The 24,399-nt window shown below is 42.4% G+C and overlaps 1 protein-coding gene across 3 annotated transcripts in view; it reads left to right on the top strand.

The window, feature by feature from the left end:
- The window catches only part of LCP1 (lymphocyte cytosolic protein 1), an 84,815-nt gene that overhangs the window by 23,167 nt on the left and 37,249 nt on the right, over nt 1-24,399 (top strand). Inside the window, exon 1 of one of the 3 annotated variants that reach the window (XM_032315429.1) lies at nt 5,896-6,348. The exons of 1 other annotated variant lie outside the window; for it this stretch is intronic. In XM_032315429.1, coding sequence (XP_032171320.1) covers nt 6,219-6,348 — 130 coding nt within the window. In that variant the 5' untranslated portion in view covers nt 5,896-6,218. Of the gene's footprint in view, nt 1-5,895; nt 6,349-24,399 lie in introns of those variants that run through there. One more of the 3 variants, XR_004279391.1, reaches the window with a different exon arrangement.

Raw genomic sequence — 24,399 nt, 5'->3', positions numbered from 1 at the left:
CAACTCTCTAACACAGCTTCGAAGACCCACCTCGATCTGGTCTCTGCTGGTTTCCCCAGCCGTGTCTCTTTCTTTGCACCCCGCCCTGATCCTGACCCCCTTGCAGTCTTCCCGGCAGGAGTACTCAGACCCTCTCAGGTTCTAGACGGAGCTTGCTTTCTCTCCCCTGTCATCTTTAGCACATGCCGTTCCCTTGTGTTTAGCACATGCCGTTCCCTTGTGGCCAAAGTCCATTTCTGCCTTTTCCTTCCATCTCCCCCCTCCAGTCAGCTGAGTCCTCTTCATTTTATTCAACAAACATTTTCAAAATGTCAGATAGAGTGTTTAGAAGCTAATAAAGCAGGCACAGCCGTTGGCCTCATGGGCTTCCCAGTCTAGGAGGAGACCCCAGTATCAAATGAGGTAAGAGTTGACAGGAGACGTGAGCAGAATGTTGGAAGCCATAAATTAGAAGGACAGTGGAAAGTGCTTAAGCTCGCCCAACAGAGCTGGACTGTAGCCTGTAATGAGAGCTGCCGACAAGAAGCATCTCAAACCACACCATGCACCTAGCAAAGCTCCGAACCCTGAGGCATCACATACCTTTGAAGGTCTCTGTGCAAGAAGGAGCTGGAAAACAGGAGGATTGGTAGACAGTTTATACCAGGAGCAGTGCAACCGTCCTCATCATCCTCCCTGCCCACCTTGCTATAAAAGAAAAAGGACAAGTCAGAGAAAAAGAAAGAGCCCTTGACTATTATTTTTTTTTTAAAGATTTTATTTATTTATTTGACAGAGAGAGATCACAAGTAGGCAGAGAGGCAGGCAGAGAGAGAGAGAGGAGGAAGCAGGCTCTCCACTGAGCAGAAAGCCCGATGCGGGACTCGATCCCAGGACCCTGAGATCATGACCTGAGCTGAAGGCAGCGGCTTAACCCACTGAGCCACCCAGGTGCCCAAGAGCCCTTGACTATTAAAAAGAAGAAGAAGAAATAAAATGTTCAGTAGAAATTTTGAAGAAAAAGTTGAAATACTTCCCTGGCAGTAAAATAGAAAGGCCGAGAGACAGAAAATAGAAGGAAAAAAGATAAAATGAAAGGATCAAGGCAGGTAGCCCAACATCCAAATAAATCTAATCTCGAAGAAAGAAAACACAGAAAACAGAGGAAAGGGAGAAAGAGAGAGAGAGAGAGAAAAAAAACTTCCTGAACCTGAAATATTTGAATCTCCACATTAAGCAATCACAGAGTGCCTAGCACTCAGTGGCTGAAAAATACATACTCGAAGGCATATCATAAAATCTCAGAATGTCAGGCATAACATAAAAATCCCAAGTATTTCCAGAAAGAAAGAAAAAAAAAGATAACATTCAAGGGACCTTAAATCAGGATGATATCAGATACTGGAACAGTTCCATCAGAATTTTGAGAGAGAATGATTTCCAGTGTGGCCTTCCAAGAATGAGACTAGACTATACATGTTTTCAGCTATAAAGCATCTCAAGAAATTAATGTCCCATGTAATCTTAGGAATCTGCTAGAGTACGTACTTAGTAAAACAAGGAAGTAGATCAAGAAGATGGAAGGTGTGTGGTATAGAAACAGGAGAATCAGCCCAGAAGGCGAGAAGGGGATTCCCGGGGTGATGACAGAGGGGAGCTTCTGGATGGCACCTGGGCAGCAGGAGTCGACAGGAAGACAGACAACACTATAAAACACCTCTCCAAAAGGAAAAAAAGAGAAACAGATTCATCTCCTGATTTTTTAAATTGTATTCGAGCTCTGTCAGAGAGTTTGGTAAAGAATTAGTAATATTAATATCATACTCCCAAACCTCAACTTTTTTTTACAAAAACAAACCTAGGTTTATAGGTCAGCCGGGATGGCTCTGCTTCAGAATGTGGGTCAGCTGGATTCGTCCTGGGCTGTGGGCTGGGTTCGGGCTGACCTCAAGCACCTCCTCATTCCACGTAAACCAAGGTGTGTTATCTTCACAGTAAATGTCCGATGCGCAGGAGACCAGGTCAGATCATGAAAGCGTATTCAAGACCCCGGTTTGTGTCTTGTCTGATAGCATTCGAATGCCCTGTTCCCAGCAAGTTACATGAAAGAAGCCTGGGTGGGTTTACCCTACTTTCTTTACCGACCCTAGTGGGAGGTCCTGAAAAGTCTCACAGCAAAGATGTCAGGGTAGAATTCCACAGCAAAGAGGTAGTAAAGAATTGGAAGCTATACTGAAAAAAAAGAAAGAAAGAAAAAAGAAAGAAAGAAAGAAAGAAAGAAAGAAAGAAAGAAAGAAAGAAAGAAAAGAAAGATGAAGGAAACACAAAAATGATACCAAATTAAAAGGGCCATTGTGAGGAATGAATGAAATTATATAGGTGCAGAGTCTAGTCCAGAGACAGGTATAAATAGTAAAAGATGAGTCAACACTTCCGTACCCCTTATTATGTGCCAGGCACTCTACTGTGGTCTCTATGTCTCTCCATTTAACTGAACCTACACAACAATTGTATAAAGTAGATGCTATTCTTACCCCATTTTCTAGAAAAGGAAACTGAGGCCAGTGAAAGGAGTGATTTGCCCAAGGCCACTTGACAAATACAGCTGTAGAGCTGGAGTCCCATGCCAGACAAGCAGCTCACTGTCTTATCTCTTAACCACACATATAGGGGGTGCCTGGGTGGCTCAGGTCATGATCCCAGAGTCCTGGGATCAAGCCCCGCATCGGGCTCTCTGCTCGGCGGGGGCCTGCTTCCTCCTCTCTCTCTGCCTGCTTGTGATCTCTCTCTGTCAAATAAATAAATAAAATCTTTTAAAAAAACAAAACACACATACCACTGCTCTCCGTGTGCCTTCCAGACCCCAAGTCTGGATTAGTGCTGTGTGTTCCCATGGGCACTTCGCTTTTCAACTTATCGCTCTGAGTACTACTTGGCTTTTCCTGTGTCCTTGACTACAGGGGACATTCTAGAGAGGAGGGATTGTGCCCATCTTATTTCCTTTGCTTTCCTACCCATCAAGAGATTGGGTCGGGGGGAGGTTGGGTTACAACAGAATGAAGCAGAGGTGTTCTTCCTTTTGTACAGATCCCACACTGCACGAAGGGGAAGTGAAGGGAGTGTAAGAGATCAAAGACACCAGAAAAATATGCAGTCGTTGATGGAGCAAGGTATTTAAGAAAACAGAAGATACAGGATTAGGATTAAAATGAGCTTTGATACAAGATTAGGATTAAAATGACTTTGAGAAGACACAAGAACACCTCCTCTAAAGATTCAAAGAGGAAGAAAAGGTGGATCTTGTGGGAGCAGAGGAGGCTGGATGAGGATGCTCAGGCCAGATGACGTGGATCATCTCAGCAAATAAGGGGTGGGGAGGATGCAGGAGGATGGAGTGGGAGATTGAGGCAACAGGAGAGGTGCGGAACAAACGTCTAGGGCTCTGTGATCTCTTTAATACTACGATAAGTAATATGAGGAACCCAGGAAGAACACACACACACAAGGTTAGGCATCTAATTTTAGAAGTCGAGAGACACCCCGGTTAATAATGCTTGTCTCAGTAACTAATGAAATTGAATAAAAGTACCTCTGAGCAGAAATTTGATGGCAGGAAGCCTGAATTCTAAGTCTGTATTTCTGTGACTTGTGCTGATGCGGAATTAGGCACGGAATTAGGGACTGAGGCCCTGGGCTTCTGAGCAGCCCAGGGGTGGGGGGAGTAGGGGAGGGCAGTAGCGGTCGAGGGAAGGCAAAGGACAGGCCAGTGAAGAGGTGGCGGAGGTGGCAGTAGAGGCTTACGGACGGTGGAGGGTGGGAGAGGTCCTCTCTGGGTGTCAGCCGTCAGAGGTGTGTGGTCTGTAGAGAACAGAAAAATAATAGTAAAACCAAAAGTCAGTTTTCTGCCTACTAACATGATGCACAGGCAAGTTCTCAACCCCGACAGTGATAAAATCTGGCCCCCTGAACAAGCCTCCATCTGAGACCTAAACAACGGCCAGTATCTGGGGAGACAGATGCTGCTGGGAGGCAGATAAAAAGATTCTGACAGAAGTGTAGTCCAGGATGTGGGTGAGGTGCTGGTGGGTGGCTGAGCTGGAGCCGAAGCGGCATTGGTGCTCGAGGAGAAGAAACCTCCTTCAGCCAGGTGATAAAGTGACACGGTTCCGTGGCTTTCATCTTCTAGAAACTAGGTGTTGTCTGGAATCCTGAATCCTTCTGAGGGCTTGTTATCACCGCACGTGTTTCACCTTCTTCCTGTGTCAGCTCTGCTCACATCTTCACCTGCTTCAGTGTTCCACGGCCCTTTCCACTCCTTTCCCTACTAGGTGGCACTGGTTTATGTACACAGTTTTCTTCCCGACTAGACTGTGTGCTCCTGAGAGCAGTGACTGTACCGCACTCATCTCTGAATCCCCAGGGCCTGCAAACAGGCCCCTGATGCTCGTTGAATGGCGGCACAAATAGATCTTGTGCTTCCTCACAAATTCCTCACATCTCTGATGACCAGACCAGTAGAGACGGGATGGGGCTGCTCTCCTTCTCCCAGGTAAATGCAATGAATGAGTCTCTGTTCCCCTTTAGGACATGTTACTCCTGGGTCTTTATCCCCTTCATCATCATTCCCAACCTGGGACATAGAACCCAACTGGAGGGCTCCATATTTCATATGTTTTCATCCTTAAACCATCAGGACATTATCTGGAGAGTCTGACTGCAGGGCCCAGAATGGGGATTGCTCCCACCAGAGCAGGAACCACTAGCATTTGGCCACTTTGTAGCATGACTGGTACCATCATAATGATGCACGGGTGTTTCTTTGGTGTCCCAAAAGAATTCAGGGGCTTCTGGAAACACCGCTGCATTCTATTAGTTGGGAGTAATTGTGCAATGGAGAAAACAGGGTCTGATGCACCCTCTCAATCTTCTCGGGAGTCACCAGAGGGCTGATAGTTCTCTGGAGGTGAACCACTTCCAGAATGGACCAAATCTCCACCATCTCTTCCATTACACTGTCCACCCTCTTCATCAAGATGGCCTCCATGTGGTTCTGACCAAGAAGCTGATATACCATGAGCTAATGATGTAGGTAAATCAGAAATATCTTGTTTAACATTTGAGGTCAGAAGCAGGAGCTTTCTAGAGGAGAAATCAAAGAAGCAAAAGAAGTGTAAGGGCAGCTCCCCAACCAGAGTACCCACTAGTGGGGGTTCCAGGACCCCTGTAGCTACAGAAGCCTATAGAATGATCAAGCATGATCAAGTTATCATCGGATTAAAACACAACCATAATCCTCATTCTTCAGTAGCTGACCACTGGAGCTGCACAGCTTTTGGGGGTGATCTGGAGATTACGTTTAATGTATAGTTAATGTGATTTAGGCACTAACACAACCTTCACAGCCTCCGTGAGGCCACGGGCACTTGAGCACTTGACTTTTGAAAATGGGAATTCACCCTCAAGACCAGCATCCAGGGTTTAGACATAGAGTAGAGGTGTTTTTTGTTTTTTTGTTTTGTTTTTTAAATTCTCTTGCTCATTTTATAAAATGTGCATTCAAAAAATAAATCTGATCTGTATGAAGGAAGCTAGCTAACTACCCATTTAACTCTAGCAGCTGCTTGTGTGACCCGCCGGTGCTCTTTATAGAAAACGTCTAAATAATTGAAATCTTTAATTGGGTTAAAGAGATCCCTACCACATAGATGTTCTATAAATAAAAGAATGAGTAAATAATATCGTGGCCTTTCTTCCCTTCCCCTTAAAGAGACCATTTTGTTTTGTTTGCTCCAATAAGATCATTGTTCAGGGACACTCAAGTGAGGTTAGGTTTCGGCTGGGGCGGGGCTTTCCCAAGGAAATCCCTTGTAGTTTGCTTCAGGTGTACCTGCCACCTTTCCCTCTGGCTACCCCACGAAAAACCAATCATTTGTTTGTCTTTGCTATTAGTAGCCAGGCACCTGGGCTTTGCATTTGCAGCCCAGGTCAGAGCAAGAAGTAAAGGCAGCAGGCTGACCTTGCCTCGTTATCTGGAAATCAGACAGGTTTAAGTAGCCCAGGGAGCCTAAGCGACAGCTAGAGAGAAATGCTTTATAAAGAGGAAGTGGTAAGAGAGTTCTGAATTTCAGCGTGACCTGTTCTGTCAGGTGATTCCTGTGGGGGGAGGAGACATGAAGGGGAAAAAAAAAAAGTTAGGTAAAATGTCCTTATAAAGACAAAATCTATTTCTTTCCCGGCTGATGATTTGTCCTTCTAGTCACTTCCTGCCTTGTGACTGCACACCCGGGTTTGACAAAGTTTTTCTGCAGATCAGAAAGAAGGGGGTTTCTGGTCACACGCCAGTACCACTGAGGACAGTTTTTCTACAAGGTAAATTTTCTTCATGTCTTTTTGTCGTTTCTAAGTGCTTACGATGTTTGGCTCATTGCGTGGCTCTGTTTCTGTGGACTGTGGGTTCTGCCTTCAGGGGACAGAGGTTCGGCACCTGTCACTCGAGCCCTATGCGAGCCTTGCCATGGTTTAACTGTCCCACCAAGCTACAGTTCAGAGGGGGGGCCCCTCAGTTCTCCGGGGTGGCTTCTTCTCCGCTTACCCAATGACTCTTTTTTTTCCCCCTTTTAAACCAAACCATGTTCTGATTTATCTCTTGGTCCCTTTCAGGGAGGCTATTTACTGTGATTTTATCTGCCTTAAAATGTTTTCAGGAAAGTGCATATTGATCATTTAGATTGTGTTGCTCATTGGCCTAGTGGGAATAGTTTAATTTTAGCTCCTGTGGTTCTGTTTTTCTAAAAAGTTGCTTTGCCGTACTTGAGTGGATATATTCACATCTTGAGTCACACGTTACTGAGTGTGTTACTGGGTATTTGAGTGATTTTGGCGCCAACGGTTTTTCATGGGTGTGTTTAATAACCACAAGGCATCTCAGAGGCCTCTCCTTCATTTATTTTGTAAAAATAAAAGCAATTTGCTTGCTTAATTGTACTGTTTTTACAGAATTGGCTGAACTATTGGGTAGGCTTAGGACCAAATAACTGATAAAAACCAGAAATCCCGATAGAGTTGATATGGGATAGTCACTCCAGAAGCTCTGTTGAAATTGTAAGCTTTGGGTCTTGTAGCATCAACCTTCATTTAATTATCCTTATCCAACAGTTATTGAGAACCATAGACAGAGGGTAAACATAAAAAGCCATTGGGGCTGGAAATGGATTAATTTAGCAGGATTCAATAGAGCAACTTGTGTTCTAAAGTTATTTCCTCAGGACAACTTAAAAAAGAAAAACCATCTCAGTTGATAATGGTGTTTTATTTGCCATGTCTTCATTTTAAACTTACATAAATTGATCATAAACTGGTTCTTATTAAATAAACATTTTCAGAGAACATCTGCACAGGCAGATTTGAATGGAATTAGTTGTGTGCCCATAAATGTGAATTTCTGAAAGTGGCAAAATGTGGCTATCCATATTGTTTTACACATCTTTCCTGAATGGTTTCACACTAGCAAGCATGTGGAAATTGGGGAGGAGGATCTGCATCCCAGAAAACAAAAAATTTAAAAAACAATGCTCTGTCTTATTTCCAGTAAAACTATTAGTGAGAACAAAATAAATCAGAATGTGAAGTTGTATCAGTATTTTCCTTACTTTGTGAGGAAGTAAAACAGAATGTGATAAGTTAATTCAAAATAGAAAAAAAAAAAGTCTCTTGACTTAAATCACGTTTAGACTGTTAAAGTGTCAAGCAGATACGTTATAAAATACCCTTTTCTCTTCATTCCAGCTCACCCCTAGTAACTTCAGGGAAAAATCCTCTGGGTCTTGTCCTTTGAACAAACACTGCTATGGTGGGACCTTTCATTCACTATCTCAGGGATGATTTCATTATCACATTTTAAATTTTGTCTCCTTTAGTTTATAATGGGGAATATGCCTGAAACAATCAGTAATTTGGCAAACAATTTCAGTATTTAAATCTCATTTCTAATTCTTTTTCCTACCCCTTTGAAGAAGGGGAGGAGGCCAGTAAGTGAAGTCTCGTTCAAATATTACCTACTTAGAGAAGACAAGTAATAATAATATTATTATATTATCATATTTATATGTCCTTCCAATGTGAAGCCACTCTTTATGCATCATCTCATGTAATTCTCTCAACTGCTCTTAGACCTGAGGAGTGGACTCAGCATGGAAGAAACTGGCCAAAGGTCACTGGGCATTTGGAGGGTTGAGAGATGGTAGATAGCCAGGATTGTCGGCTCCATATTCCTTCTCAATAAGCAGCTGTCTATTCTAGATCCCCTCTTCCACACCAGCATATTTTTCCCACATGTAGATCATTATAGACTTTTATTTCAGAAGCTGACTGGAGAGATCTTGGTGCTCACAATTTTAAGGGAGGGAGGAAGAGAGAGAGAGAGAGAAGAGGGAAAAAAAATGGCAATAAATCCAGAAGCATTTTTATTTTTATAAGTAAGAGTTATCATTGTGGGTTTCATGGAATAATAGAATAAAGAAGCATTCTCTTTTAATTTATCATTTTACTAAAGAATTGTGTGCCTTCACCAACTTGCCTCAACCACTTCCCCAACCTTATTTCTTGTCACTTCCTTCTGCTCTGGCTCTCCCCCATCCTCTCTTGGCCACGTTCTGCGTACACAAGACCACAAGCCGCCAGAAAGTTCCAAGCTCTTTCACTTTTTTTTTTTTTTTTTAGCTCCAACTGTTGCTCCAATTGCTTTCTTTTATTTGTAAAACTTACGGTCAGTTTTCCAGACTCACTTCAAGAAGCGTGTCCTTTTTGAGGTCTTCCCTTCTGGACCCTTCCCCTGTCTCCCTTGTCCCCACTAACGGTTTCTCCTGTGTGTGCCTGCTTAGGGCTTTGATCTTAGAGTAAGTATAGCAGTAATCATACTGTTGTTTGCTGACAGCCTGAGCTCCTTCTCTTGCTCTAATGACACTGACTAAATTGAAAAATTGTCTCAAGTATTTTCTGTGAGCTCCTTAGATATGCATGGAACTCTTTTCTCTGACTTCACCCCTTAATATTTACTGAGACCCCCCAGTGACTGCTGTGAAAAAAGCTACAGTAATCATACAATATTTTGTATTCTACCATGCTTCCTCTTTGCCAAAACACTATTCTTTATTTTAGCTTCAAAGCACTAAATATCGAGTTCAGTGTATTTAAGAAATTGTCTGATGACCACAACAAACAGACAAAATTATGATTTTCATTCTTTGAGCTAAAACTTAACTGCTCTTAGCAAAACTACTGCACCAACAGTGGGCTTCTTTGATGACTGGAAACCCATTAACTTTTGCTTAATTACTTTGGATTATTCTAGAAAGTTCTCAACTCAACTTCTTGTTATTTACAAAATAAAGACCTTTTATGTATACAGGAGAAAAGGCAAACAAATTTTTATATTAGTTAAGGTGAAATAAAATTAAGAAACTCGCTCATGAGATTGTATTAATGAAGGGTCACAATTTATAAAGTAAGATTGTAAAAGTACTGGATTTTATGACTAATAGTAGATTTTATAACAGAGTGACATCATTTATATTAATCTCATGGTCTCTTTAGGGTTTTTTGTCGGCTGGTTTCCCAACCTCAGAAATCAACTGAAATAAGGCTATGCATCTTCCCATTGAACCCTGGAGGCATAAAAATTAGAATTAGAGCCCCACCAAAATATAAAACTAACCATCGTCAACCGATTCCAAGAGTTTCATGTTTCCCTATTTTGCCATGTGGCAATGCACTTAAATCAAAAAAGTGCTCATGTTTCGGGCCACCTGGGTGGCTCAGTGCGTTAAGCATACAACTCTTGATTTCAGCTGAGGTTGTGATTGCAGGGTCATGGGTTTGAGCCCCATCAGGCTCCCTGCTCACTGGAAAGTCTACTTGGGATTCTCTCTCTCCCTCTCCCACCGCACTCATTCTCTCTTTAAAATAAATAACTAAATGTTTAAAAATAAAAAGCTTAAGCTTGATGGGATTGGGAGGGAGACAAACCATAAGTGACTCTTAATCTCACAAAACAAACTGAGGGTTGCTGGGGGGAGGGGGGTTGGGAGAAGGGGGGTGGGGTTATGGACATTGGGGAGGGTATGTGCTATGGTGAGTGCTGTGGAGTGTGTAAACCTGGTGATTCACAGACCTGTACCCCTGGGGATAAAAATATATGTTTATAAAAAATAAAAAAAATTTTTTTTAAAGTTTAAGCTTTAAGTTAAAAAAAAAAAAACACATTTCACACTGTTTCCATTTTGAAGTTCTGAGAAGTTGCCATCACATTCTAGGGGCGCCTCCCTCAAGCTGCCCAGATGGCATCTCCTCTGGCCTTCCTCGGTTCCCTCCTGAATCAACTTCCTTAAACTATCAGACTGTCCCCATTGTTTTGGTTTGCCAGGTTTGGTGATTACAGCAGTCTTCCCTGTAATTTCATCATCTCTCCATTTTGTAAGACACAGCGAATAGCAGAGTGGGGGAATGGAAGAATTTCAATTTCTCACCCTAATAATAATAGCTGACACTTACCTATTACTCACTTCGGACTGAGTATTTTCCTAAGTGTTTTTAACCATATTGATGCATTTAGTCATCGCTACAATCTTGTGAGGTGGTTAGAGTGTTATCTTCATATCTGAAGACAAGTTAATGCATTCAAATATTTTATTACTTTAATTTTCCTCAGCTGAATCAGTTCTGTATAACTGCTAGGTTCCAAGAGAAGTAATATTCTCCTGGAATAAACAGACAGTGACCATGGGGCTTATTTGTACCAAAGCTCTTGAGTTGAGCTCAAATAATCATAATCTATCCCAAATAAGTACATTTATATTATAATTGGCGTTTGTCAAACAGACTTATTCTTCGTCCGTCATCAGCAGCAGCATTTACCCCGCACCTCTGTGCACTTGACTAATATTTAGTTTTTACCAATTTATAGATCTCTGCATGGGTCACAAAACATGACTTGTACCTCAAAATCTTTGAAAAGTTCCCCATCTTTGAAGGTTGGAATAATACTTTCAGTCAAATGGTCTTCACATTTTCTGATTGTTGTGACCAATAGACACAAATAAATAATTTAATATTTATGCTGAAGTCCATATATCCATATTTATACAGTATTGGCCAAATACAGGCATCCTACAAACTGAAAGAATGAAAGAGTGTTTTAATTGTGGGTTGAAAATAGAGGAGGAAATGTGACCCACTTTTAAAGTTAAAATAAGTTTTGGTGAGCTTCAGAGCCACACCTATGCATCAGGCCCGTTTGTAAGTTAAAAGGAGGCTTGTTTCTCAAATATGGTCATTCGTTTTTGTCTGGGAGGAAAAATGTTAAACTGAGCAACTAGCAAAGCCGCAGTCCTGTGGTTGCAGTCTTGATTCTTGTTTTAGTCCAGCACCAATTGTATGACAGATGGACATTCTCTGTCTCCCCTCTCTCTCTCTCTTGGTCACACACACATATACACACACCTTCCTGAGTGGCTGAGCTGAAGTGGAAAAGTGATTATGTTCTCCACAGGCAGAAAAGCTAAGACACCAAATTCTACAGGCAAATGAATTATGCATGTGAATTGCAATCTCCTGGATAATGTGTTTTCCTTTTTTTCTCTGGTTGTACTTTCAAGAGGGAAGTGAATTAATGGACTAATTACTTTGCGTTTAAACAACAGCCTGCATTTTGATCCCCCAGTTGGGTCGTCAGCACCCAGATTTATGCAAGCTATGTATCCAAATATATGAAGTTAAGAGGTGCACAGATGTATCTGTATAAAATTTACATCTTCCTTTTGCCATTTCTCAGGCAAAATTTAGAATTCAGCTTGTGTTTTTGTTAACCTCTGGTGTAGCATTTTAAAACGTGGGTCCTCTACACCTCCTTAACATCATCAGCTCAGGTTATCTTCACCACAAGGGTCCCTAAGGAGAAATCCAGGTGACATGTGCTAAGTGAAACTACAAACACAATGAGTGACATCTATGGTGCTGGCTTTACTGCACACCCCCTTCTCCATATTAAAAATGGGAAACGAACTTTCTCTGTTGTTTCCAGTGCTTTATAAACATTAAAAAAATTTACCCTTTGGAAAGACAGAATACTATGGTCACCTTGCAGACGTTTTTCAGATTTTCCCCTTCCCTCATTGTCTTTCAGATTAAGATTTTTTTTTTTTCATCAAAATATCCTTGACTCTTTGTTTCTTGCCAGCGACCACAGAGAAAGGCAATTACAATACTTCATCTGTTTGGTGATCATATAGACTGTATATAGTATATATTGTGTTTAACATTGTATCTAATGTTAGCTTTTTAAACTTTGGGAGTAGGACTGTCCTTTCTCTGCATGAAACGTGGTATTGGTATACAGAAGGAGAGCAAATTTGGATTCACTTTCTAGCCTTGTACTAAGTGTGGAGCCTGAGCAAGTCTCCATTTCTTCTTCTGTAAAATGGGGGGAAGTACTGTTTCCTTGGTCTGTTCTTGGGTTCATTTTCTTCTTCCTCTCCCCCGCACCATCAGCCACCGTGCACACTTCACTCTACTACACACCTCACTATGGACTGACCGGCCCCTTGCTATTTGGTAGGCGCCGCGCTAAACCCTTGACATATATTTACTCTTCCATTTTCACACCAAAGCCAGATTAGGTCAATGTGGTCCTATTCTTATAACAGATGACGGAACTGAGGTTTGGGGAAGGTTACATCTGAGGTCCCAGAGCCAGTATGTGCCAGAGCCAAGATTTACACCCTGCCTCTTTCCCATTTTATAGTCACAGTTTCTTAAAGGTGTTTTAAAATTTTGACAAATGAAATGTTATCACAAATCCCATTGTCAGTTGGTATTGGTAAATATTTGCCAACCAAACCGTGGCTTCCAACAGAGTGAAGATAAGTATAGCCCATCAAATTAATACAAATCTCCTGCCTTTGTGTATCTGTTAGTCCTCATTTTGTTTTTTATGAGAATGAGCTTGTCGTTAGAGGTTCTAGAACAACTACCCCATGGAGCCTATAGAAAATGAGGTCATATTATTAAGAATTATTAAGTCATTGCTAATATACAAATGTGGGCTGCACATTGTCTTGGTAGTTTTCCAGCTCCAACAGTAATAGAGGAAATGCCTGGAGAACCAGGGAGCAGAGAGAAGTAGGGTCCAGGATGACGGAATCAGTCGCCGGGCACTGGTACAGCCCTGAGACCGAGGAGGTATGGGCCGATGGTCCATATAGTCTTATTTCTTTTTGTGACTCATGGTGGATGTGGTCAGGCTTTTAAAGTTGCTGTACATTTTCGTCCTCTGGGTCGCACTTCCTCAACTGTTAGTAGGTACTTTCCATCATTTCGGTGTTTCAGTCGGTATTTCAGGCGAGGCTAGGCCCAGAGCCCCTTGACAAGTCAACCTGAGATCAGCCAGTACCAGTACCACCAGCTTCTCATCTGTGGCATCCATCACTCCTGCAATGCCTTTTGAAACTGCCTTCAAAGACTCTGGATGGGAAGTGTAGTAAAAGAGCCCAAAGAAGCCAACCTAAGGACAGTTGAAGATAGAACATAGATGTGAAATCTAGATTTGTACACACACACACACACACACACACACACACACACACACAGCATACATACAGTTAAGTGTGGATTTTAGGTGGTGACTATACATAATATTTTATATAATTTATAGTGGAACTTGAGTTTGTTCCCCACGATAATTTTATGAAAGTTCTTTTTTTTAAATTTTCCCCTTCATTTCTTGACTCTGTCCTTCCTTCCTTCACCAAGCACTGTTGTATACAATTTAAACCCTTTGTCTCATTGAATTCTAACGCAGCCCTATGGAGTGAGCCCTGTAAATTGCATTACTAATGTCCCTTTTTTACATATGAACATATGAAGAAACTCAGGCTCAGAAAACTTAAGGAACATGTACAGAAACACATAGCAAGAAGCAGTTGCATAGAAACTCATCATTTTTTCACCATACCATGCTGCTTCCTATTTATTATAGATATACAAATATACATATAATTTCCCAAAGGAAGGCAAGATCACTAGCATTTATTCTTTCTTTTTTCTTTCTTCCTTCCTTCCTTTCCTTCTTTCTTTCTTTATTTCTAATTACACTATGTTAGTCACCATACAGTGCATCATTAGTTTTTGATGTAGTGTTCCATGATTCATTGTTTGCCTATAACACCCAGTGCTCCTTGCAATATATGCCCTCCTTAATACCCATGCATGGGCTAACCCACTCCCCTACCTGATCATTAGCATTTGGATGAGGTTTAGGGGATGCCTGACATGCCTTTTGTTTGTTTGTTTTTTCAATTTTTATTTTTTTTTATTTACTTATTTTTTATTTATTTTCAGCATAACAGTATTCATTATTTTTGCACCACACCCAGTGCTCCATGCAATCCGTGGTCTCTATAATAACCACCACCTGGTACCCCCAACCTCCCACCCCCCGCCCCTTCAAAACCCTCAGATTGTTTTTCAGAGTCCATAGTCTCTCATGGTTCACCTCCCCTTCCAATTTCCCCCAACTCCTTTCTCCTCTCTATCTCTCCATGTCCTGACATGCCTTTTTACTGGCTTGGACAGGGTAGCAATGGGAGAAGCCGTCAACTATGGAGCCCAGGCCATTCTGGAAGGTGTGGGAGAAGAACCTCCTCCCATTTTCCTCTCCATCTACCTCCCTAAGCTATAAAGCACATTTCATGGACTTTGCATTTCAACAGGTTTGTTTGTTTGTTTGTTTGTTTGTTTGTTTGTTTTTACTCCATTAGGTAGTTTAAATGTGAATGAACTTCTGTTTTTCCCATATCTTGGCTAGTCTAAACTAGCATTCTCCAGGCTCTACTTCTCCTTTCAGACCAATCACTGACTCACTGTGAGACTCTGGGGAGCAACTTCACTTTTCCGGGCCCCCATTTCCCATTTTGTAATATGTCCAGTTCCTTCCTCACTCTGTAGGGCTGTATTTTCTAGATGGGAGATGGTGTCCATACAAAAGGCAGAAATGGCTTCTAGGTGCAATCATTTTATTGCCTGAGGAGGTTGGAGAGTGTCTTACCTAGAGGACATGCTGTAAGCATTGTGACTGAAGATAGAAAGGAGAGCCTAGACCACCAAGGTTTTTCTTCTAGAAACAAGAGGAAGGCAGCCATGCCGGCACTTCCCCAAACTCTTCTGGGAGCTGCCTTCAGGGCCAGTAATGCCAAACCCCGGCAGCTTCCTTGGCAATCTTCTCGGGCTTGTCTCCTCACTTTGTGGGACTGCTTTCTCTTATCCAGTAGTCCCCCCTTTCCCATGGTTTCGCGTCCACAGTTTCAGTTACCAGAACGTCCTCCTTCAGATATATTTTCAGAAGGTCAAAGGTCAACAGTAGCCTACTAGTTGTACATCACTGTGCCTCCGTCATTCACCTCACTTCGTCTCACAGGCATTTTATCATCACACATCTTCACAAGAAGGGCGAGTACAGTGCAGTAAGAAATTCTGAGAGAGAGACCACACTCACATCAGTTTTATTGCAGAGTATTAGAATTGTTCTCTTAGCTACTATTGCCAGTCTCTTACTGTGCCTACATTGTAAATTAAACTTTACCATAGTTGTGTATATATAAAGGAAAACATAGTATTTGTAGGGTTTGGTACTATCTGTGGTCTCAGGCATCCACTCGGGATCTGGGAACGTCTACCCCACAGATAGGGGGGTACCACTGTAAGGAGAAACGGAGGGTCCTTTTCCATTCTGTCTTTTTGGAAAATTCCAAATAGTTCTTTAAGATGTAACTCAATGAAGGTCAGTATCACCGCCTTTGGACAGAGTTCCCTTCTCTTCTGGGACAGAGATAAGTGCTTCCCTCTCCCGGCTCCCACAGCACCATGATCATAAGCCCTTTGGAGTGTGGAGGTCAGGCTGGCCTCTGAGATGCACTGGCTTCTTCTTTCACAGGACAGGTTGTCATGTAAGAGCAGGGATTTCCCCCTCTTCATCTTTGCATCTCCAGCACCTAGAAGGAGGCCAGCGCTTTACGAAATGTGATTGGGTGACAGGTGTGGAGCTTCTAACAAAGACAAGCCCTTGTGCACCAGAGGCAGGAGGCGCGGGCAGGGAAAGGCAAGATCCCCCTTGAGGTGTTTTCTCACTCTTAACTCTTCCCTCAAGATGGTGAAGAATTGCAGAGAAGAAACATTTAGAACATCTCAAAAGAGCCCAGGAAGAGCCCCAGCCATAGGTAAAATCTTGCAAAGGGTGTGTGTCCTTCGTTTACAGGAGGTCAGAGCTGCGTAACCCCAGAGGAGAGCAGAGAACCTTAAGATGCAGAAATCCAGTGGTCACAGGCACAAGGAAAGGTGCCTCCAGTAAGACCTACACGGTGTTGGCCTGCAGTGTGGGGCAGTGTCCCTTGCTGACCCTCCCCCCGGGCTCTGGAGTAAGTGTAAGGCTTCCCTGGTCATAGCAGGGTAACCCTGAGCCCATTATTAAAATCTCAGTTCCCTCATCTACAAAGAGAAAATCACAATAATGCTGCATAGGATTGTGGCTAACGTTAAGTGTGATAATGCATATAAAACACTTAGCATTGACTAACCATTCACTGAACATTAGCTGACCTTCCCATTTGTCCTTTAGCTATTGTTGTCTCTGACTCCAACATAGATGGAGAGAACATTCTATGGAGAGAATAAGGATTAATCATCCTGTATGAATATGAAAAAAAGGCTCCTCATCTGTGGAAATCCAGGTGTCACTTCTTCCAGGCGCTGTGCTTGGCTCTCCAGGGGACAGCTCTTCTCCCCCTTCCTGTGGATCTAAATTTCCCTTCATATTCTAGTGACTGGAATCCATCCTCCATACTAGACAGGCTGGGCCACATCTAATCCTTGTGTTGCCAACATCTAACCCAGGACCTGCACAGAGCAGGTATTTGGCAGATATTTATTGAAAGAGGAAATGTACAGACATATTTTCATAGTCCAGATTGTTCCATGCAAGTTACATCCAGGGGACCTCTAGCACCCATTCCTCACTGTTTCCTGGGTGCTTCTGGCTCCTGGACTTGGAGCCGCCCAGCTGCTCTGCCCCTCCTTTAGCTCACAGCTTTATCTCCGCAGGACTCCTGTCAAAGTCAGACACTGTACTTAGAGACCCACTGCCAAGCATCACAGGCAGCCAGCAGGGTTTCCAGAGACAGCTTGAAGGATCCCCAGGCCCAGGCTTTGCTACCACACAAGCAGAAACTCTCTGGCAACTGGCCGGGCAGGGCCAGGGAGCCTTCCGCAGCCAGTTGGAAGACTGCCTAGGGACAATAGCCTCTCTTCATACCCATAGCAACTCAGCAAGGTCATTCTTCCAGCAAAATGGCTTCACAAAATTTGAAACATTCGCTCACTTGCTCTAGGCCTTTGTCCCTTTCCACGGAGGGATATTTTTAGCATGTGCCCAAGAATATTATCGTTAAACTCTTCAAAGGAGGTAAGAGTAGACTTCTCAAGCCCTGTATGCTATCAGTTAATGGGTTTGTTCATTCACCTGGTTACCTGCCAGGTGATAGCTCCATGAGGTGACCTCCGGTCTAGATGTCCAGCGGTGATCTCACAGTCTGCTGAAAGAGCGGATATGCACCCAGAAGCCACGTGCTCAGGTCAGGAACAGAGCTGAGGGTAGAAAAAGCTCACTGATCCCCAACTGACAGCCAGAACAGAGTGTCTGAAGCCATGCAGATGTTTTTAGAAGTCTGAGGGTGTCATTTTAGTTTTTATCTGTAAATTTGGCATTTTATCTTTTGAACATGGTGCCTCAGGGTGAGTTGTTTTAATGGGGTTTGCTTTTTTTGGTTACAAAGGAAAATCAGAGGCCCTCAATGCAAAGTCAAGGGAAAAAAAAAAAAAAAACACCCAGAAGAAGTCATTTACCTAGCCTTGGTCATTTTAACCTAGAAGATGCCAATAGTATGTGTACATAGGATTTAGCACCTGTTGTTTGTAGCCCAGGACCTAGGACCTTTGTAGCCTGACAGTATCTTCTCAATACCTAGAGAGGTTTTTGTTTTGTTTTGTTTTGTTTTGTTTTGTTTCCATTAAGTTCTTCATTAAGTTCTTCTTCATGTACAGGAAACACATGAAATTATATTTATTAAATATTTGAAATCATGGGGGAATTAAAGTTACTGTATATTGAGCAGGTCTTACTTCAAGAAGAGCATGACCTCTTGAGTTTGGAAACTTATAACGGAAAGAGGAAAAGGAAGGAGACCCAGACTCCAATCCGAGCGCGCTCTGTGGCAGGAAGAGGGTGGCCAGATAGATGATCTCTACGGTCCCTTCTCCTCTACATTCTATGACGTTGTTGTTGTTGTTCTTCTTTTTTTTTTTTTAAGATTTTATTTATTTATTTGACAGAGAGAGACATAGTGAGAGAGGTAACACAAGCAGGGGGACTGGGAGAGGAAGAGGCAGGTTTCCTGCTGAGCAGGGAGCCTGGTGCGGGACCCTGAGATCATGACCTGAGCCAAAGGCAGACACTTTAGAACTGAGCCACCCAGGCGCCCCTGACTCTGTTATTTTTATGTCATCATTTAAGGAAGTTGCCATAGACCCAGAATATAGCAAAGAAAAGGTTTGGAAGATAAGTCCCCAAAAACAGGTTAAAAGAATTAAAAAAAAAAAAAAAAAAAAGGTTTGGTGATGATCACTTAAGGCATGTGACAGAATTTTTATGAATTGAGCCGCTTCTATAATTCCCTCTGAGAATAGCTCAAGAGAGAGCAAGTTTTCATCGTATCAGAAAAGATTTAGGTTACAGGTAGGGATATGAGACACCAGAGAGGTGATAGGGTTTCCTTATTTGGATATTTTTAAGAAAATAGTAGGTGGCTGTCTTTCTGGGCCAGTTTGCATACAGCCTTGCCTAGAAACCGGGAGGGAACTGGATCAGCATGTCTTAAGCTGTTCACAGATTTGACATCTCAGAAAGCAGGTCCCATGTGCTGCTTTGGTAACTTCGCTGCTCTGTGTTGAGCCACCAAGCAAGGGGCATCTGCCTTGGTCAGTGTGGAGAATGCATGAGGACAGAGATTTACCTGCCGCTGAGGTAAGGGCAGGAGCTGGGAGGGGCTGGGAGATGCTAGGTCCTTTTCAGAGACTGTGCCTCCCCAAAAAGGCCCATTGGGGTGACTGCCATGGCTCCTGATGGCCCCGTCCCTATCTCTAGGCCCATTTGAAATACACCTTCTCTGGGCTCTAACTTGTGCACACACTTACCAGCTAGTGAATAGACTTGGAACTTTTTAACATGGAAGGGATTTCATCTCTCAATTTATAGATGAGGAAACAGAGGTCCAAGGAGGCAAATCAGAGCCCGACAGTCCTCATACAGTACGCTAGGTCTCCCAGGCCCCCACGTGGGGCTCTGCGTCCCAATTCTCCTCAGTTATTTCGGTTAAGGTTTCCTTGGAGATGTACATGTGTATAAATTATCTGGCTACCTTTTTGCATGGCTGATTTAGATGTTTGCTCTTTTTACTTTTTGGTGAGTTTCTATGCTAATTTCTTACTCTTGGTAATCTTTTTTCCTCTCACAGCCCTGTTTCACTTGTTTGTTTTTGATCTTCAAAACTTTTTGCATTGTTTAACCATCTTAAAGTGAACTAAACTTTAAGCATTAAGTGAACTAAAATCTGTGCATCACATTTGAAACCTGACATTTAACTGTGGGCTTCTTGAAGTCCGAGGCTTTGCAACCCCTGTGCTCATAGTCTAGCTATAAGAGTGGTGCTTTGCACCTAGTCTTATAGAGGATGAGAAAGAATGAGTAACTGAACAATGAATGAATGGTGTCTGATATTGAGGTAATTGAATAGTAGGTAATCTGCTAGTCTGTAATAATGTTTAGCATTTTGAAACGATCCAAGGATACCCTGACGTTTCAGTAGGGAAGAGTCTGGATCTCAAAGTCTTCGTGGTAGAATGCAGAATGAAGGGTAGCTGCAGATTTTCAAGATGTTAACCCCAGAGGCATCATTGTCTACAGCCTAGGGAAGGAGAGAAATGACAAAGCATTGAGGGCTTCCATATCTACAAGCCTGGGTATCCCCTCTGCTTGCAAGACGTTTGCTCTGTATCACATCCGTAATGGCTCTGAGCAACTCTGTAGAAAACAGGTGGCATCAGGGGTGTGCTGGTGCTGGGGAGGGGGTGGGGGAAGGAGATGGGAACTCCATGGTTGGTGACTGAGCCGAGTTCTGTGTGCTATGCTTTGTACAGCTTCCAAAGCCCCTCAACCATGATCAGAACACAGAGGCACCCAGAACAGCATGTTCACTCGGTTTGGAGTAACCTTGCCTTCTGGCTTCCCGGGAGAGTTTACAGGCCCGAGATAGCCAGAGAAGAGAGCCGCCGAGTCTGTGCCCCTGCCTTACTCCTTCCTGGTCTGTGCCCACCCCCATCACTCCTTCCTGGACCTTTACCTCCAATGCTGCAGAGACATGAGTTCTGGGCTCTGGAGCAGCCCTCAGGGAAATCAGTGTATCTGCAGGGAGAAAAACGACCATCCAAAAAAGATTTTTGACTTGACAGAAGAATTCATAAGAGCTCCTTTAAACGGTCACCTATATTTGAGGCTCTTCATCATGATTTGGCTCTTAAAAACAAAGTCATTTTAAAAATATTTTCAGACTCCTCCTTTATGTAAAACTTTGGAATATCTGTATCCATAGAGGAATAGTATCCCAAGAAGATAGAGTAAATTACTGGCGGGTAGATCCCCTGCAGTGGGCAACTTTGTAACACGAAGGGGACCAAATTACCTGAAGCAAAGCTACTCCCTTGTCTCACAGTTTATCATGATGGCTTCTTAAAAACTTAGGGGCATTTTATTTTGCTTCAGACTCCTGTGTATTTTATGTTCCTCTTCTTCGGGCAGCGTGGTCTAGCACTAAGATTGCAGTACTAATGATATCCTTGATTATATGTTGTTTCGGATTATTGACCGAACGTTCGCAAGTTGTATAGCTTTCTCCTCTCTGCGTATTGAAATTATTGAGGTAGAGCTAGGAATCTGGGTCCTGAGTTTCCAGTTTTACTTTACCCAGTGTGTCAAGTTGCAGGAAAAGTAGGACACATTCAAAAGAGTCCCAGGCAATGTGATGCCAGGTTACAGATGCCTCCCTGATCCTCACAGTTACATAACTGGGCGTCAGTATATCGAACCAAAATACTGACCAGCTCACCACTACCCCCTCTAGGAAAGGAATCTAGCCCGTGAGCATCTCACTCTGGGCAAGTCACCTTTCCCTTCCTTTCTGCTGCTTTTCATTGTCACTTAGGAAACCCCTCAGAGAAAATTTAGCTTACATTTTTGCATTTATTTTTAGAGAATGTATTTCCTTCTGTAAATTCCACAGCACTATGTTCTCTAGTAACCTCCTGCAAATAGTGTCTGTATTCCAACTTTAGGGAAGTTGAGTCAGGTGCTTTTATTCTAAGTGGCCATTATCAGAAATTCTCTTTCACTATTGATCTGGAAACTACCAGCCTCCTCTAAGCTAAGACTCAAAACTCACCAACCTAAGGAAGTGAGCGGGTTTTGTGGCTTTGGCAATTTGGAGGATTATTTTGTTTTCTTAAGACTTTAGAAATAATTTCAGAAAAATGAACAACCAGTACTTTCTTTGGCCAAATGTTGAGATTTTATAGGTATTGATTTAATTTAAGTGAATTGAATAAATTTAAGTGCTTACAGGAAAACTAGCAGCCAAATGTGACTTAGATGAATGGTGTGAGTCTGTCCCCTTAGATTCATGATTTGGCAGTGATTCAAAAACAGGGTTCCGAAATTCACCACTGATTTGCAAGAGCCCTTAATAAGGAATAAAGAATATGCAATGGAATATTAGTCAGCCATCAAAAGGAGGAAGTCCTACCATTTATGAGAACATGGATCGACCTCAAAGGCTTTATGATAAATGAAATAAGTCAGACAGACAAAGATAAATACTGTCTGATCTCACTTACATGTGGAATCTAAAAAATAAAAAAGAAAATAACTGAAACTGAATTTATGGAAGAAGAAATCAGACTTGTAGTTACTAGAAGTAGGTGGTAGGGGAGGGGAAATTGGAGAAAGGCGGTCAAGAGGTATGAACTTCCAATCACAAGAGAAACGGTTCCTAGGGTTGCGAAGTACACAGCTAGCGCTGTTGTGTGATACCCAGGAGAACTGCGGAGCGTAGATCCCAAGAGTTGTCATCACAAGAAGAAAAATTTTTCCCTTTCTTCTTTTCTTCTTTCTTTTCCTTTTATTGTATCTGTATGAGAAAATGGATGTTGGGGGAACCTCTTCTGATCATATGTAAATCAAACTATCATGCAGTACGTGGTACGCTGACACAGTGAGGTATGTCAGTGATTTCTCCGTAAAACTGGAAAAAACAAAATGGGGCCTCAGTTAACGCAGGAGCAGCAGCGTGGAACCAGGAAGGAACATGCCTTCCTTGGCCACTTCCTTCAGGCTTCAAAGGGCTCAGCTCATCCCATCAGGGCAGCAAGCTTGCTAGAGGCTGCCTCCCACATGCCAGTAATTTGCAAACTGAAACCTTAACTTAGTATCCTTATGAATCTGACTACCATGATTATAACCCTAACCTTCAAATGTGCCTGAAGTGGGCTTTTTTTTTTTTTTTTTTTTTTTTCCAGGCAAATACATTAGTAGACTGTGTAAAGTACCTAATCTTTGATTCTAACCCCAGGAATATCCTTCTTAGAAACATTCTGATCTGCATGTTTTTAATTCCCTCCTCTTCCTGCTTCTCTGTTTTGTGAATGTGCTGCGATTTGCACATTCAGTTCAATTAGTTCAAGGGTCTCTTCTCAGTCATGGACCTTAATGGCTCTCTTAAGGGTACCTCCATCCTCTTCTTGTTCTGCTCACCAGCAACTGCATTTTTTTTTTATTTTAATTTAAATTTTAAATTTAAATTTAAATTTTTTTAAATTTAATTTATTTTTAAAAATATTTTATTTATTTATTTGACACAGAGAGAGAGAGAGAGATCACAAGTAGGCAGAGAGGCAGGCGGGGGGGGGGGGGAAGCAGGCTCCCTGCTGAGCAGAGAGCCCGATGTGGGGCTCAATCCCAGGACCCTGAGATCATGACCTGAGCCGAAGGCAGAGGGTTAACCCACTGAGCCACCCAGGCACCCCCAGCAACTACATTTAAAACTCCAGCCTTGCTTCGAGAACATGTGCATAGACAAAGCATTTCATCTCATCAAAACTTTGGTTTTCTTATCTATAAAATGAAGGAATCATAATAAATTATTTCATAGGTTCCCTCTGCCTCTAGAAGTTAACATGTGTTTCCAGGACTTTCTGTTCATTCTGATAGTAAATGAAACCCTCTCATAGCATAGCTATTCATGCTTGCACCCAAAACAACACAGTAGCACATTAACTTGGGCTGTTGACTAGTCCTTCTCCAGCTCACCTTTTTAAAGTTTGTATGTACGTGTGTATTTATTTACTGGGGAGAGGGAGAGGGAGAGAAGGTCAAGCAGACTCCCCACTAAGCATGGAGCCCTGATGCATGGGGCTCGACACAGGGCTCCATCTCACACGAGCTCTGAGATCACGATCTGAGCTGAAACTTACTAACTTAACTAAGAGTCAGATGCTTAACTAACTGAGCCACTCAGGCGCCCCATCCAATTCACCTTTGCAAATAAATTTTCCTTTAGCTTTTTAATTACTGAAGGATTTTGGATTTTTGAAATGTGATGGCCATCTCTCTATATGGCTTCTCCAAGTTGATCTTCCCCATTTATAAATCTCTCAGAAAGATACAGTTCTCCAGATGCTCGGGTTTTTCATCTTGACCTACTTGCCGTGGTTTAAAAATCACGTGGCTTTAAAGTAATACTTTTTTACCCCCCTTTCTAAGTCTTTAATTTGAATGGGCCATGCGATTTCTATGCTAAAACATTTTCTCTACTTTTTCATTACAGCATCATCTTCAGATTTTCCTTCTCGCTTAATACTGTAACTCCTTCATTTCTTCTTTGGCCCTGCTCTTGGCCCTTAAAATGTCATCTTCTTTTTACCTTTACTTGTGTTTTTCACCAGTCTCTTACCATGCTTTACAACCTCAAACTCTATGTTGAATGATAGGGCTAAGTTTAGGCTCAGAGATCCCATTCAGTCTCCTTACCTTTAACATTGCTTCATGCTTTCAGGGTAACTAGGTCAGTGTAGATGTCCCATGCCTGAAATGAGGAGTAGCGCCTGGCTTGTAGTAGACATTCAGAAAGTATTTGTAAATGAGTGAGTGTCTCTCGTAATCCCATGAACATCCATGAACCAGGAAGTGATAAGACACTTAAAAACCAAGAAAGT

Source organism: Mustela erminea, chromosome 15 (genome assembly GCF_009829155.1).
Source record: "Mustela erminea isolate mMusErm1 chromosome 15, mMusErm1.Pri, whole genome shotgun sequence".
Lineage (NCBI taxonomy): Eukaryota > Metazoa > Chordata > Mammalia > Carnivora > Mustelidae > Mustela > Mustela erminea.
The sequence above is the reverse complement of the archived record's forward strand: the minus strand, read 5'-3'. Positions and strand labels throughout refer to the sequence as shown.